We start from the raw sequence: 17,316 nt of genomic DNA on the forward strand, positions 1-17,316 counted from the left end.
ATGGAGAGACGAAGTTGATCTATCCAAGCAGAGGCCAGCGTTACAAACCAAGGCACCTGATCCCAGGTCGGGAAGCCTTTCCCTGAAAACAGTGGCTCTCAAGCTTCATCGCACCTTGGCGAGCTTGTGAACACAGACTGCTGGGGTGGGGGGCACCCGGAAGTTTCTGATTCGGCAGATCTAGGGTGGGTCCTGAGAATGTGCATTTCTCAAAAAAAGCACTGCAGATGCTGCTGCCATGGGTGGTCCTTGGACCATTCTTAGCAAACCACGGCTGCCTCCCTCGGCTCTTTTTACATCCTTTAAGCTGTAAACCACATCAGAGCAGGGAATCTCCTGGATACGGTGCTGCCTCTCTCCATCCCCATCTCCTATCGCCAACTGGTCACCATCACAATGCCTGTGGCACCTCACACACACTGGGTAGACGTTGCATGAATTGAATCGACCTCCATTTTCTCATGGTATAAGGGAAACAAGAGATTGGTTAAGTGAGACACGTACGGAACCTTTTTTGTACGGTCTATTTAAGGTAAACTATTCTATCCTTTATTTCTCTTCTAAGCCACTGAATTTAATAAGTGAAACAAAGAGGCGCAGGACACCAAGTCCTTACCCTTCCAAGGGGCCCTTTATGCCCTCGGAGTCACCACACCACCACGTAAGACCTCCAGGTTATCAGTGCTCTCCCCAGATGTACAATATCGCCATTGGCACTAGTCAGTGCTTTCCCAGCTTTGTGAGGGGGATTTATGTGCTCCCATCCCTCAGAAATAAAGGACTATCCTTCCATCGCCCACTCCAAATAATTTCTTCAACTCCACCTTCCTTGTGTTGCAAAACAGATCACTTTAAACGGGCATTATCCTGTTCATTTTTTCAGACTACTTGAGAATAGAGGTGCTATGCTTTTTGAGAAAAGTGGCGAGATTGTGACACCCCAGATAGTCAATGAGCTGGATAACCGAGATCACGTGAACCACAACATTCTGCGTTAGATCCAACTGATGAAAACGTAAGAGCTGCAAGAAATGGATTACTGACAGTTTGTTAACGTTGAAGGTCATGATCTTACCTATGCACACTAGATCCATAAAACCATACATTCCATAGCAGATTTGAAAAAGGATGTCCTTCCTCTGCCACACTGCATAGGGACTGAAGGCTGACCAGAGGAGCCAGGTCACACTCGCTATTAAGAACAGGGATCCTAGGATTACAGCAATCATCTGAACTTTCTCAACCAGTGTTATAGAAATGCTTTGCCACTAAAAGAAAAACAGAGGCAGGTAAGGAAAAGGTGCTGTGTATAATGGAAAAAGAAAAAAAAAAAACATTTTCAGCCCCATGTTTCTCTTCATGTTAGACCCTTTTCAATCTGATTGGCCCCCAAATGAATTTTTCCATTTCATCCAGGCTATAAAAAATAGACAAGCAGATAAAGATTAATGAATGGCCTCTACTTCATTATTTTCAGTAATTCACCATTCTACAAGTTGAATCTAGTTTTATTCCAGATAACCACACTGAGTGTGAATGGTGAGGAATGTTTAGTACCTAGGAGTCACATTATCATCTTTCACATGTGCATGAAATTAAATACACTCTGAAGAAATATGGTGAGGACTCTTCTATTTGGAAATTTATTTTGCTCTTAACACATTTGCCTACTGCAAAAAAAAGGGAATTATCCCTTTTTTATGAAAAAAATGTAAAAAGCAAACAAATAAGCTATATAAGAACATCCGTGAAAAAGTCATTTAACACACTGAAATAATTATAAGGGAACTAGAAAATTGTATGTTATCTGTTACTGGTACATTTCATATGCTCAGATATTACTGGCCATTCATTATCTAATGAGTAATCCATGAAGCCATTCTTGTCAAGATTTAGAATTTGTACTTGAAGGAGTATCTTTGAAACTCACAAACTGTGTAAGCACACACCAGTCAATGGAGAAAGTAATTTGGTGTCTGAAGCATCAACGTTTGAGAGGGTTTATAGTATAAATGATGAAAAACCTTTCAAGGGTGTTATCAACTTGAGAGAATTTATTAGTCATGTTCTCACTTTCGCATCGCTGAGACAGGAACAAAACTAGAATTTCTGTTATAGTCTGCCAGTAAACAATGAAACTCAAAACAACCTGCACAATCTCCCTGTGTGTGAGAGTTATGGCTGCTGCAACATGGGGCTTGTCAGCAGAATCCCTAAACAGTTTAAATAACCTTGAAAACAACAAACTTGAACAGTCAGCATCCATTGGGTGAATCAGATATCTCCTTAACCTCTTTACTTACCTGGAGTCTGAATATGTGCATCCCCAGATAGGGGTCTATCACTACTCATAAATTCCCTCTCTCCCTCACTGCCTCTGTCTCTCATCATAAAGAATTAACATATAATGATTTTAAATATGCTTTGAGTCTTGCATATTCTTAGAGGCAAGGTTCTAAATTCTATACTTGTTAAAGATTAAATATCAAAATGCATTTGAAATATTTCATTCTCTCAGGTCATTTACTTCATGTTTCTCTTAAAAAAAAAACAGAACCAAATGACAAAGGTTGTAGATTCTATAAGAAAGGTATTTCTCACGATTTTAATACTAAGATTCATTGACTGAAAAGTGGTTCTTGCTTTTGCATGAATAATAACTGAACTAGTCAATATTATTTTATCATTACAAATGAATCAATGTTGTATTTCAAGCACGTATTTGAAGTTTTTTTTTTTACTAGCATCCTGACATAATTTTAAACACATTAATTTCAAATCACTAGGCATTTGAATTTTAAACCATTTTAAATTTGGTGTCACAAGTGTGAAGTGTCAATGTCTGTGGTCTTGTTTAGTTCTGATGCTCATTAAAATCTGCATTAAATACAACATGGTAAATGATATAGAAAACTACTTCCAACTAATATCCGTCCTAGATGGATGCTATCGTGTCTGTATGCACTACGTTAGCCTTTGTCAATTTATTAATCACATCAAATAGATGAAAACAAATCATCGTTTTAAATCCATGAGGCAAAGGTGTCCAACTTGTGTGCGTGTGTGTGTGTTTGATTTTCCCATGATGTGCTACATGTTTCAAAATACATATGCCTGAAACAAAGAAGTCGGGTAATCAAAAATGAGTGAAGAAGATTCACCAAGAATGCGTTTTACATACTGAAATCTATTTTCCTTTTGCCAGGAATCCTTTACGTTCCAGATTCATTATGTGATTTTAGTGGAGTTAAATTTGGACAGCTCAATATTGTATAATTAATTATATTTAGCTTCAGTTAGGCTTATTAATTAATTAGTTGATCCAGGCTGCCTGCATGCCAATTCAGTAACAACACGGTGGACCCTAGTAGGCACTCGGATTTGGGTGAACTGGTGGGTATAGTTTTATGGTGCTGTGGTGTGACCTGGGACAAGGAAACTGGTGGCCTTGGTCTCAGAGTCAGCATGATTGCCAGGACCCGGAGGCCATGCTCAGGTGGCAGGCTTCCCACACATGAGGCTCAGCTGTTCCTTGACAAGGAATGTCAATGAGCAAAGGGACAGACTTACTAGGAATAAGAAACATGTGATATGGCTTATATGTGGAATCTAAAAAAAAAATTGATACAAATGAACTTATATACAAAGCAGAAATAGACCCACAGACAGACAACAAACATGGTTAGCAAAGAGGAAAGGTGGGGGGAGGGATAAATTAGGATGTTGGGATTAAAATATACACACACTACTATATATAAAATAGATACGCGGGCTTCCCTGGTGGCGCAGTGGTTGTGAGTCCGCCTGCCGATGCAGGGGACACGGGTCTGTGCCCCGGTCCGGGAAGATCCCACATGCCGCAGAGCAGTTAGGCCCGTGAGCCATGGTCGCTACGCCTGAGCGTCCGGAGTCTGTGCTCCGCAACGGGAGAGGCCACATCAGTGAGAGGCCCGCGTACCGCAAATAAAAAATTAAAAATAAAAATAAAATAGATACGCAACAAGGACCTACTGTATAGCACAGGGAACTCTACTCAATATTTTGTAATAACCTATAAGGGAAAAGAGTCTGAAAAAGAATACATATAATATATAATATATATTATAGAACTGAATCACTTTGCTGTATACCTGAAACTAACTCAACATTGTAAATCAACTATACTTCAATAAAAAAAGAAAGAAACATCAATGCTTCACACTTGTGTGGTGTTACCAAATTTAAAATGGTTTAAAATTCAAATGCCTGGTCGTTTGAAATTAACGTGTTTAAAATTATGTCAGAAAGCTAGGAAAAAAAGAACAACTCGATTACAATATACTGGGAGGCTCAATTATTTACTATTATCACAGAAATTATTTTTGTTGTGGATATAAGAAGTAATTTGGGATTTCTGAAGTTTACTTTTAAAGAAGGATAAACTGTTTAAAATCTATAATGAGCCCCTTAAAAGTTTGGTTTTATGTCACTTCGCTAATAATGCAGGTGTGCAAATGTGTCTGAAAGTGCATAGATACTCTTCACATACTGATGAACCCTAAAATTAATACCATTTCACTGAATAGCTAATGAGGACAAACTGTTATGGAAACAAAGTTTATTAAACCAATTATGAACTTAGCGATTTCCCTTTGAACACTGATAACATCTTGATAATTTCTTTTCTCACTATACACTGCTCTCTTATTTTTACCATTATGTGTGAAAAGTGGGATAGCTCACATTCTTCCCCTAGGAAAAATAATGCTGCTTCCTACCACTAGGAAACAGCCACCTAGCGTCCTTGCCCTGGAAGACACACATCATCTACTAGGCTCAGCCTAAAGGAGCTGTGTTAATGCACCATTTGCTTGGACAATATAAACAGAAGAGGAGTGTCTTGGGTCTTCTCTCTCTACCCCAATGCTACGCAAGGCCTGAATTTCAGTTTGTAAAGCACTTCTGAATCTTGAACAAAATTTGTCAACTGCTGAGCACACTTCTCTCCTCTAAAACCTGATATATAAGTATGTATATATATTTTTTTCACTTAAATTTCTTCCCATATTTGGAAAGTAATATAACAATGACCAGATTGGCTTAGAGCCAATAATTGCTATTATTTTCTTTCTTTCCATAATATGTGAGTGTGTGTGACTCTTTTATAGCCCTGAAAAGCTGTTCACTTCTACACAACTATTGAACCTATTGTTTCTAGCAAAAATGGGCCCAATTGGTTCCTCTTTGGGAAGTTCATTCTAATTTTCTGTACTAGAAGAAGTCATTGAATATTCACAGCCTGTATTTATCTAGGGCTAATATGTGCCAGGCACTTTTCTAAGTCCTACGTACTAATTCAATTCATTTGATTCCCACAACAACCTTAGGAGGGAGGTACTATTATAATCCCATTTTACAGATAGGGAAACAAGCAGAGATAAGTTAAACAATTTGCCCAAGGTTAAACACCTAGTAAGGACTGGAGTCGAGATATAAACACAGATAAGTCTGACTTCTAGGCTCATGCTCTTCACCCTTATACTATTCTGTGTAATGATTCCACTGAGCTCTGATAACAATTAATTGCACACCCCCCATCATTTCAGTGCCATGGCAATTTCCTGATAAAAGCTTCAAGTCTGTCTTCTCCGGTCTACCGAGATAGCGTTCTAGCTGGATGTCCAGCTGTGAGTCATTCGCTGATCCTCCATGTAGCTCCCCAGTCTACATTCCTAATGAAAGAAAAGCTGCCCCTGCTGGGCTGGACTCCAAGCTCCATCCAGGAGGCTAAATATTTGGTTCAGCACATATTCCCAGTGCCTGGCACGTGACTGCTGCAGGAAGGATGAAGAAAAGAGATGTAGGAATATTACAAGGAGGAGAGGAAAGAAGAGAAGAAGAAAGTTGGAAGGATGAAGGGAAAGAAAGAAAGAAGGAAGGAAGGAAAGAAGGAAGAAAGGAAAAAAGGAAGGGAGGAAAAAAGGAAGGGAGGGAGGAGAGACAGAGGCACACTCCTCAATTTAGCTTCATCTGATTCTTCGTATTCTCCCAAATGCCGGGTACTTTGGTCCCTCTCTGCCTTTGAGCATGTATCTCACTTGATGAAGTCTCTCATCCATCCATAACTGGCTATGATGCCAGCTCTTCTAAAAAGCTGTCCCCCTCCTGCCCCTCCTTTTCTAAGCAGAAATCCTCCTTAGGGACCCCACAATCCACTATGTATACTTCTGCTTAGTGTGTATTTCTTTCACTGGAATCCCAGATAGCTGTTTCTCTCCCTGTTGTCCACGGACTGCATACCATGATAGCAGAAGCTGAGTCTCACCTCCCCTTATGTTCACCAAACAGCTGAACACACCTAGTCAATGCTTTAAATACACCAGAGGCTGATTTTCGTTTCCATCACCTATCTGATTGCCAGATTAACGTTCTCTCCACATCCATTCTATCACTGCCTACAAGATAAAGTTCAGCTCTGGCTGAGCCACCAGTGAGTAGAGAAGTGAGAATTTAAACTCAGATCTGTTTCCAAAGCGTAAGTTCTTTCTAATGTGTCCTTCTCTCTGCATAACGTCTGCCCTTCACACCTTCTCTCTGCCTACTTAAACTGACACATTTTACATCTAAAAGCAAAACCAAAAAGGACATAGTTACACCTATCTAAAAGGTAGCTGTAGGGGTGAAAAAAAAGTCAACAAATGCAAAACGCAGCTCAGCAGAGTATCGACTAAATCTGACCTATAACTTCCCAACTGGCATCCTCACATACTTCTTGAGTCTGAAAGCTGCAGTTTATTAAATGAGTATTAACATAAAGATGACACTCTCAAGGAGTTATACTTCTTTAATTTTAGTGAAGTTTGGAGGGAATTAAATAAACTCATATTGGAAATTATTATTTAATATTCTCTTTATATATGACTATTCAGAGACGCACCAAGTAAGGTCCCTCAGCCCTGGAAAGATACAACGTGTGTGGCCCCAAACTGGGCATCACTGTGTGTGAGGGTCCACGTTGGTGTGGCACCCTTCCTGTGAAACTGGATAAGTACCCCAATAATGACCACAGACTGCTCTGAAACCATGGCACTAATTGTTGCCCTTACCAATGAAATTATATCCCAGGTTTACTACTGCCTTCAGACAAAAAAGGATAGAAGAAAAAGCTCGGAATTTTCTTTAAAGAAATGATGGGAGTCCAAGCCATGACAAGACCGAGTCTTCCCCTTGTATAAATCACTTCTAGCCAGTAAGATAAGAACCAGAGAAAGGAGTGCACTCCATCAGGCCTCCAGGAAGCTATTTAGAAAGATGCTCTTGTCATTCCATTGTCTGAAAGAGTTGATGCAGCTTCTCAATTTAGAATCAATTTCCTCCCTGAAAATAACACATGCTCAGAGGGAATGAGGCTGAACTCAGAGAAAGTAGATCTTTCAGTATGCATTAGATCACTCAGTCTGAAGCACTGTTTCATCTTTGTTTTTACAAGGTAGGCCAGATATGAATCTTAGCTAATAGATTTGTAGTACAATGATTTATAGCACGCAGTGTGACAGGTGGGATTAGTTACTAGTGTCACAGGAGAGAACACCTCCTCTTAAGAAGTGTCCTCTTCAGAAAAATGAATTTAGCTGAGACCTATTTTCAGTCATCTTTAGATGGTGTTTAAATTGAACCACTAAAGTTGGGATTTGAAATGCTGGCAGAAAACATCTCAACGTGTAATCAATTTGACATGCGGATAAGACATTCAGTTAATTATATGCCCATTCTTTGTAGAGTTGTATTTATATGCTGCATATTAAAAATGATTTCATGGTTTAATTTGCGTCTTCTCTGCGAGAAAAGCATTTTCATAAACTTATCAGACATGAGGTAAAAGTCAGACAAAAGAAATTTACTTTGTCTGAGAAAGGTGAAATCTAAACCACCTAGAGAAAACAATTAGGGAAACACGAAACTGCTTCTTTTAAATGTTAACAAAACTGATAAAACTAGCAGGACTAACCAAGAAATGAAAGAGAGGATATGATGATGGATCCTACAGATGAAAAGAGAAGTAAAAGAATATTATAAACAGCTTTATGCTAATGAATTCAATTATACAGATGAAATAGACATGTCCTCTGAAAAACACAACTTATCAAAATTGACTCAAGAAGAAACAGAATGTATAGAAACAGAATGACGCTATATAAAATAAATTGAATTTTTAATCAAAAGCCTTCCACAAACAAATGAACAAACACCTCCAGGACCAGATGGTTTCACTGGAGAATTTTATCGAACATTTAGAAAACACAATGTCAATTTAACATATACTCTTTCAGAAAATAAAGGAGGACAGAATATTTCCCAACTCATTTTATGAGGTCAGCATAAACCAGATACCAAAACCTGACAAAAACATTACAAGAAAAAAATAATTTCGGACCATATTCCTTATAAGCATAGGTGAAGAAAAAAATCCTCTACAAAATATTAGCAAATCAAATCCATCAATATATAAAAATAATAATGCAGCACGAGTGAGTGGAGTTTATCCTAGGAATGTAAGGTTAATATAACATTCAAATATCAATCAATGTCTAAAAAAAAAACGGGAATAAAGATGCAGACCTACTAGAGAATGGACTTGAGGACACAGGGAGGGTGAGGGGTAAGCTGGGACAAAGTGAGAGAGTGGCATGGACATATATACACTACCAAATGTAAAATAGATAGCTAGTGGGAAGCAGCCGCATAGCACAGGGAGATCAGTTGGGTGCTTTCTGACCACCTAGAGGGGTGGGATAGGGAGGGTGGGAGGGAGACCTAAGAGGGAGGGGATATGGCGATATATGTATATGTATAGCTGATTCACTTTGTTATGAAGCAGAAACTAACAAACACACCACTGTAAAGCAATTATACTATGATAAAGATGTTAAAAAAAAAAGATAACTCATGAGAACCTACTGTATAGCACAGGGAACTCTACTCAGTGTTCTGTGGTGACCTAAATGGGAAGGAAATCTAAAAATAAGGGGATATATGTATACGTAAAACTGATTCACTTTGCTGTACAGCAGAGACTAACACAACGTTGTAAAGCAACGGCACTCCACTAAAAACTAATTTTAAAAAAATCAATGTAATTGATCATAAACTAAAAGCTAAAAGAGAAAATGTCTTTGGAAATAGGAGGCTGAGTCCCAAAGACTATCCTATCAGGCTGTCTCCAGATGCCCAGGAAGATAGCAGATCAAAGGAGTGGAAGGTGTGACGTTCTCTCATAAGGGACGAGTATCCTTAGTTTGGAAGGTTTTGCCTCACTGAGAAGTCTCTCAAGTGACTGAATCAAGAGGAGCAACAGCTTTTTGAACTAACAAGCATTATTTTAGCAACTCTAGGGTCTGGAGTCTACACGAGGACACCATAATTCTGGATCTCACTTAAGAAAAAGCATATTTGTTCCTCCAGTTTTCTCTCCTAATTCTTTCAAAACCATCCATATCTCATTTCTCAATGTAATCTCTTTGTTTGTTTTGATTGCTACAGATTTCCATACTTTTCAAGGGCATGTTGATCCAGATTCAACAGTCTAAATGTTGAAATAAAAATACACTTTAGCTCTTCAGTGTTCAAGAGTTTATACTGCACTTTCCCTGTCTGTGTTCATTCTTTCTTGCAAAAGCAGGTGCTATCCATTATTTCAAATCAGGGAAATTTGCCCCAAGTGTCAACTGTCTAATATAGTTAATCTCAGTAACCAGATTTTGTCCCATATGAATTAAAAGTGTATGTCTGCATGTAATGCATTTTTGTTTCAATATTCTTCTCAGTATTTGGTATTAATGATGTTTGAACACAAGCTCCCCAGGGGATCTCTAAGTAATTAGTAGGTGGTCATAATCGTATTTATTTGTTCTCTCCACAAGGAGTTGAAAGCTACCTTTGCTAAAGGAGCTTATTAAAACTCTCAATGGGCTGTTAACTGTTTTCAACGTTGTTTTTGGAACAGAATTTTCATGGAAAGCAACTACCTTCCCATTTGAAATACTCAGTTCATGTGGACTGATAAAAGAAATGTTCACATATTGAGGTATGGGGAAATCATTCTGGCTTATACATGAGTTAACATGAATTTTATGCTAACTAAAACATCCTGTTTGCGGCCCATCAAACATACATTGTACACCTGCTTTAATTATTAAAGAAAAGGGTGCATTGACCAGAAGTAAAGAATGTCCAGGTTAAAAATAAAGTTTAAATGCCTCCCTTCCCGGATGCCAATGCCGGTACTTCTTTGATAATAAGACTGTCTTCCCAGGTGCCAAGGCCATACTGTCTGGGTGTGTATATGCTGGTCTGTTTTTCTTGAAACCTTGAAGGAATGTATCCCTGACTTGTTTCATGTTTTTTCTTCTGACAAGATACAAAACTGTGCTGAAAACCATGCTTCTCTGGAGCAGTTCCTTGGAGTTATATGAGAGGGTGTCTCCTGGGATATACTCCTCAGTTTGTCTCAAATAAACTCTTTTCTATTCTTATTATAGATTGTTTATTTATTATTTTCATCGACAAGACCGAACACTGTATATTCTCCTGGTGGTCAGAAGAGCACCCTTGGTAATTAAGGACCACAGCATGAGTCAAGGTCACCTCTTCTGTGTAATTTATGCAGAGTCTTTACATAGTGGTTTTCCTTGGCTCTGGGGAGGCAGTATAATGTGCTGGTTCAAACAGAGAGCTGTGAATTGGCTCTTAGACCAAGTGAGTTATTCTTCTCATAAGGACCTCAGTGTTCTTCACTATAAAGTGACATCTGACATAGCTGTCTCAGAATAATTGTGTACTGACACCTCCATACCTAGCTCTCCTTCCTTAACTGGGTTCTAGACTCTGAACCAGTGGCTGTAAGACAGTGAAGCTGGTGAATCAGTAACAGGGAGGACAGAGCCCAAAAAACTGAGCATTGAACGTGCAGTGTCCACTGCGTGAAACTGGGCTTTGCCTCAGTTCTTGGTTAGAGAAGTCTCACTATGGGATGACACCACCAACGCAAAGGTGCACGGAATTCTGCCGCCTTTAAATTTCTGACATGTATATGTTGTTCATTCAACATATACTTACTTACTGGCAGCCTGGTACGTGCCAGGCCCTGCAGAAGGCAGTAGACTGAGGAAAAAGCCTTTTTCTCATGGGATCACTCACAAATAGAAAAAGAAATACATAAGGCTTCCAGGACAAGTGAGCTGAGTTTAAAAGTTTAGGTTAAAAAAAAGGGCTCGGTGGAAAGAAAGTATGCTGAAGATTTGGCAGAGAGATGGGAAGGGCAGGCAAAAAGAAGCATGTGCAAAGGAGCTAGTATATTTTGGAAAGAGTGAGATTTTTATTGTCACTGCAGAGTAGAATTCATGTTGGCAAGCGGTGCAGGCCAGCTCACGAGGGGCTTCCAGGATGTGGCTGTGGAGTTGCACTGTATCCCGTCAGGCAACGGCTGTTAGATAATCACAAGAAAGAGCGAGGTCTGAAGGTGACAGGATGCTTCCTAGTCCCGTCACACCTACCACCATGCCTGGGTACATAGCCGGTGCTCAGGCAGCTATAATTATCATTCCAAAGGCAAAAGAGCCTTAATTGAAAACTTCTCTGAGACAGGGAAACCTTGAGCCCTCCACTTTTAGATGTTTCTAGATGAAGTCTGATGGAGAACCACCACCAGTGTGTCTGGGGACGGCTGCCCCACCCAGCTCCCAGATACACCTCAAACCGTGACCCATTTCCTGACATCCTGCCACGGTTAACATAACACTTTGCTTAAGTGCAAAAAATCCTTTCCACTGACATAAGAAACTATAAATTCCTTAAGCAAGATTTGGCAACTCATTAATCGCCAGTAAGGGGGAGGCGAGTGGTGGGAAGAATAGCTATGATATCTTCTCATATCTTATTCTTTACTCTGAGCAATATTTTGAACAAAACACACAGACGAATGCTTCCTACTAGTTCCTGGAATTCCTCACTGTCTCGTAGTTTCCCCATCATCAAGGTTTTATACGAATAATAAAGAAGAAGCTTTTCCTCACTAAAGAGAGCTTCCCTTTGCTTAAACTTGAGGTCATTTGTTCACATTTGAATTGAGAACCTACTATTTGCCAGGCCAGGCGGAAGTACAGGATGGGACACTACTGTGAGATATGTCAGCCCCTGTTCTGGATACCTGAGCGTCGAGACACAGGACAGGTGCCCGCAGGGGATCTCCCAGCAACCACATCTGTGCACACAGCGTTCTCCAAGTGCAGAGCATAGGTATCCTTCATAATAGGCAGCCACAGAAGCATAAAGAAGGAGGTAAGGTGCTCTGGGGTTTGGAAGCATCAGTAGAGGCGCATTAGGCAGAAAAGAACGTGCCAGGCAGAAGACCAAGCGGCTCTCACTCTTTGGCTACAGGTTTTGCTTTAATTTCATTTTATCTTTCACGCATCTTTTCTAATAGATTTGAGTTCAATTCCCACACCTAGTTTTGCAAGCCAATAGCAGTTAAATAGTGAGTTCTTCGACCATTAACGTAAATATCCCAGTATAAGACCTGGTTTCCACCTCAAATAGCCCATAATCTACTTGAGTGATGAGGCCACTACATGGGAAACAGAGGGGGATCAAATAATGCAGCAAGCAGTTAAGCCATAAACCGTGCAGAAGAGACTGTGAGTTTCATAATGGGAGTTTGGTGGGCAGACATCAATACAAACTCAAGCAATCTAGAATGGCTTCCTGGAGGAGACTGGCCTGCCTATGAATGGCAGGGAGAACATGGAGATGTACAAGTCTGAGATTAAGACCTTCCAGGCAGAAGCGACCTAAGCAAGGCTCCAAGGTGAGGAAATGAACAAGGGATGTTTCTGTGGTGCCCAATTTAAAGTAAGGCTGTGTCTGCAGAACCCCCGAGGAACCATTTGAGAAGTGGTAAGTGACAGATAGAGAACAATCTGATAGATACAGAACATCCAGCAATATGACTAACTGTCTCCCTATTAAGTCACGCTGATACATGATTATCTGTTTACACGTCTGCTTCCCTGACCTCACTGTGAGCTCTGTGCAGGCAGGGATGGGACCTTATGGATGTCTGACTGAGTCCTTGTTACTTGGTACAGTGCCTGGCACATCAACAGAACTCATATTTGGTCAGCGAAGGAGACTTAGTTTTGCTTTACCTCTTTATGTGAGTGATTTGTTTTGACAGCATGAAAGGACCCCAAAGTCACTGTAACTTTCTAGTCTAGTTCTCAACCAGGCCCCAAATGTCGATAGTGCCAAGGTCAATAAACCTTAGTCTATCACACGTAAGACTAAAATAGATGCTGTGTTTGGACTGTGGCTGTTTTAGTTGTACTCTCTTCTGAACTTAAAGCACGCTTATCTATAAAAAAAAAAAAAATGAGGGGGAAAGAGCCTGATTCTTTTCAAGATAATTGCACTTAATTTCCTGGGAAACCTAACAGCAGTGATGTCCAAAATGTGTCACGGGTCATCTCATCAGCCAGCAAACTGCATTACATGGTGACTCAGCCAGAAAATGCATGAGAAACAGTGCAGGGAGGATAATGTCAGATGGTGACTAATAGGCTGATATGTTCAAGGTGCCTAATTAAAAACAAATTCAAATTCCTTGTGATCCTGCATGAAATAAGCTACAGCTATATAGTAACACAGGACGCTAATTTTTGAAATGAATGATAGATGATTCAATGAAGCATTGATAAAGGAAGGAAAAGCATGTTGCTTAAGGAAAGATTTCTTTATAACATGGGATAGATAGATAGGGATGCGTGGAAAGAAATGAGGGAGGGGAGGGATAGAAGGAGGAAGGAAGGATAGATGGGTGGATGGATGGGTGATAGGCAGATAAATGGATGGATGGATAAATGGATAGATGGACAGACTGAGCTACCCTCATCCAAGGCCAGAGCCAAGGTCACTATAACATCAACAACTGTATGGTCATCCTGCACTGTGTCTCTATTCACTGAAATAACCCAGATTAGTAAAAGCAGCTGGCCTTTTCTGGTTTTGATTAGGAATTGGAAGAAAGCTATTCAAAAATGTTAGGATAATTCTAATATTTTGACACCAAACAGCTTCCAGATTAGGCAAATCAGAGAGGGAAACTACCTTACAAACTAAATGATTGTGCTGTTCTAGAGAATGGATAGCTCTTCAGATAAGAGAGAAAAGCAAAATCAGTCTGGTTCTGAGGCAGATGATGGGCACGGATGAAAAAACAATGTGTCTACTGAGGAGGGACATCAGCCTATTCCAGATCTGAACATACCTATCTGAAAACCTGTCCTCATCAAAACACATTTGGAAGGAGGCAGAGAGCTCTTCAGAGGCCCTTTATTTTACAGAAGGGAAAAGAGTGGTCCAAGTAGAGAAGTAAGCTGCTGGGCAAGGCCACAAGCTGGCTGGCGGGACAGCAACATGACCACGGGCATCGATCCAGCCATCCTGTTACTCTGCCATGATGCCTCTGAACTCATCCTGAAACCTCTCCCTGTCTCAAACTGGGTCATCTTCTCACTCCTATGGGCTAATGCACTATTCACTCTAAATTCTTTCTTGCCAGTCCCACGGAGACAGCCCATTACTTATGACAGTGGCAGAAACCACCTGCTCCATGACCCACAATGTCAGAGGCAGCTCAGGGAGGACCCTCGACCCTGGCCAGGGACCTGGTTGCAGGTCAGATGTTTCACAAAGCTGCTCCTGTACTTCTTCTTAGGAAATCTCTGTCTATCCTGAAAAACATTCCAAAATGATGCACATTACAGAAGGAATGAATATGAAATTATTCATATGACAGCTGAACTAGCTTTTAAGCCATTTTACTTATAAACAGGATTTATCTGACAGGAGATGTGAAGGCGGCTTTTCTAGAGCTTTCCCTCCCCCAAGAAATGCTTAGAGTGAGAAAAATAAACTAAGTGGTTTAGAGAAAAGAGAAGGGCTTGAGGGAAGTACTATTGATTTTTTTGGAAATTAGATTACCGCATTATTGCTTTTTAGGAGGTTATATCCCTATTAAACAATAATTTATTCTTCAACAAACTTCTTTGACAAAAGTTTTGTAATTGGAAGCAGGAATGAATGACTGAAACTAAGCATGCTTTGCAAACAGTGAAATAAGGCAACCTGTATCCCCAAATAATTAATAAATTATTAAATAGCTACAACAATATTAAATGTGCCTCCCCACTAAAAGAAATAAAGCCTAAATCTGGGCAAGTTAGAGCTAAGAGATTGGAGAGGGACGGCAGGCACAGGGCTGCAGTGGTAGATGCAGAACTTGGAAGGTCCTGTCTTAACGTCTATCAGGGAAGAGAAGGGGGACCTGCCGGTGGCAGAACTGTCCCTACGCAGGACAAGCTCCAGATGGAGAAAAGGAGGGGCACAGAGGATCAGATCTGTTCACTTCCATAAGCCCCAGTGGCCTGGGGCAGGGGAGGGAGGGTGAAGAGGGGGCTGCAAAGTGAGAGATTCGGAGTTGAAGTGGCCCAAGAGAGCAGGCAACACAAAACAAGGCCAATGTATTTCCTAGTAGCTGAGGCACATGAGAGAAAAGTGTGCTCTGGTCTGTGTTTCTCCTGCAGCTGCAGAAACAGAACTCTGCATAAAGAGCTCTATGGAGAGAACGTTTGTATAGTGTGTGTAGTGTCTGTGTGTGTGTGTGTGTGTGTGTGTGTGTGTGTGTGCACGCGTGCCTATGAAAAGGGAACATTGCCAGCCATTCCAGTAAACTGCCATTGATGCCCACCATCAAGCCATCAGCCCCTGCAGTGGCATCCAATGGTGTGCCCTGAGGGGAATGCAGAATGAAGAAAAACAAGAAATGATCTATATTCTGGATACTGGCCCTAGATAGTTAAGATGCATATCTAAGAAACAATTTCAATGAGTCTAGACTCCTGCATCTCCCATACATAGAAAATCACTATAATCATTTTTTTGTGATTAGCAGTACTTGTGATGTTTGACAGCATGTTTTTTTTCAGCAAGAACTCCTATATACCCTGGCTCCTCCCTTACCTCTCTGGAACTGTCCCTCAGAGCTTTCTGAAAGGCTGGCTCCTGGGCTATAGTCCTCAGTAAGGTCCCCAAATAACTTAACTCACAACTGGTATGTTGTGCGTTTTTCTCCAGTCACCACACACGTGTGTACGTGTGGGTGAGTGTGTGTGTGTTCATGACCACATACCTGTGTCCTCCTCCTGGCATGGGTGATGGTTAACATCACAAGCCTCAGTGTGGTCCAGCCTCAATGAGAGCCCTAATTCTGCTATTTCCTACATAACCTTGAAAATTTGCTTGACTTTTCAGAGCCTTAGTTTCCTCATTTGCAAAACAGGATAATAATACCTACCTCATAGGACTGTTGTGAGCATCACAGGAGACAATTTTCATAAAATGCTTAGCAGCATCCCTGGAACAGAAGTGCTCAGTGAACTGCATCTAGCTATTAACTGTAAAAATGACAGAGTTCCCAGAAATTCACCAGCTGAGCCCTGAGAGAAGGCAGGCCCAGGCATGTTTAATCCAACAGGCAAAACCAGCAATTGCCTCTTTTTTTTTCCAGGACCACTGGTATAACATACCATTGACGTTTCATTTAGGGAATATATTTTCTTCACAGATTTCTAAAAAACTAGGCAAATTATATCATATATTTTTATTAATTTAGAAAATTTATAATATATGCAATTTTAAAGGTCTCCTTTAGAAGACAGAAATGATAAGACAAAGAATATTATTTAGGACACTAACTGAGACCGAGATCACAGAATTCAGTTTCCGTACTTTTAAGATTGTTTGGCACACGTGAATCATTACATCCTGTCACTGGACTCAAAGGAGACCAGATGTAGTTGAAGAAAACCATATAGCCCAGCCATCTACTGCACTTTTCCACTGCTTATATGTGGGCTACTAGTTGTGGGTGAAGACCAGCATTTTGGATATATGAATGCACAATTGTAATACAATAAAATAAAACTATATAATATTAAATAGATATTTATTTGAACTAGAGAATATTGGAGGTCAAAAACAAAGCAGAAAGTCTACCTCAAGAAACAAGAAAAACCTCAAATAAACAAACTAGCCTGCCATCTAAAGGAATTAGAACAAGAAGAATAAACACAGCCCAAAGTCAGCTGAAAGAAAAAGTATAATAAAGATCAGAGAGGAAATAAATAAAACAGAGGCCCCCAAAACAATAGAGAAGATCAATGAAACCAAGAGTCACGTTTTTTGAAAAGATGAACAAAAGTGATAAGCCGTGAGTCAGGCTCA

General features: G+C 40.2%; 1 protein-coding gene across 1 annotated transcript in view; it reads right to left on the reverse strand.

The window, feature by feature from the left end:
- The window catches only part of MARCHF11 (membrane associated ring-CH-type finger 11), a 119,175-nt gene that overhangs the window by 20,503 nt on the left and 81,356 nt on the right, over positions 1-17,316 (reverse strand). Inside the window, exon 3 of the mRNA XM_030856594.2 lies at positions 1,076-1,268. Coding sequence (XP_030712454.1) covers positions 1,076-1,268 — 193 coding nt within the window. The remainder of the gene's footprint in view (positions 1-1,075; positions 1,269-17,316) is intronic.

Source organism: Globicephala melas, chromosome 3, assembly GCF_963455315.2.
Source record: "Globicephala melas chromosome 3, mGloMel1.2, whole genome shotgun sequence".
Classification (NCBI taxonomy): Eukaryota; Metazoa; Chordata; class Mammalia; order Artiodactyla; family Delphinidae; genus Globicephala; species Globicephala melas.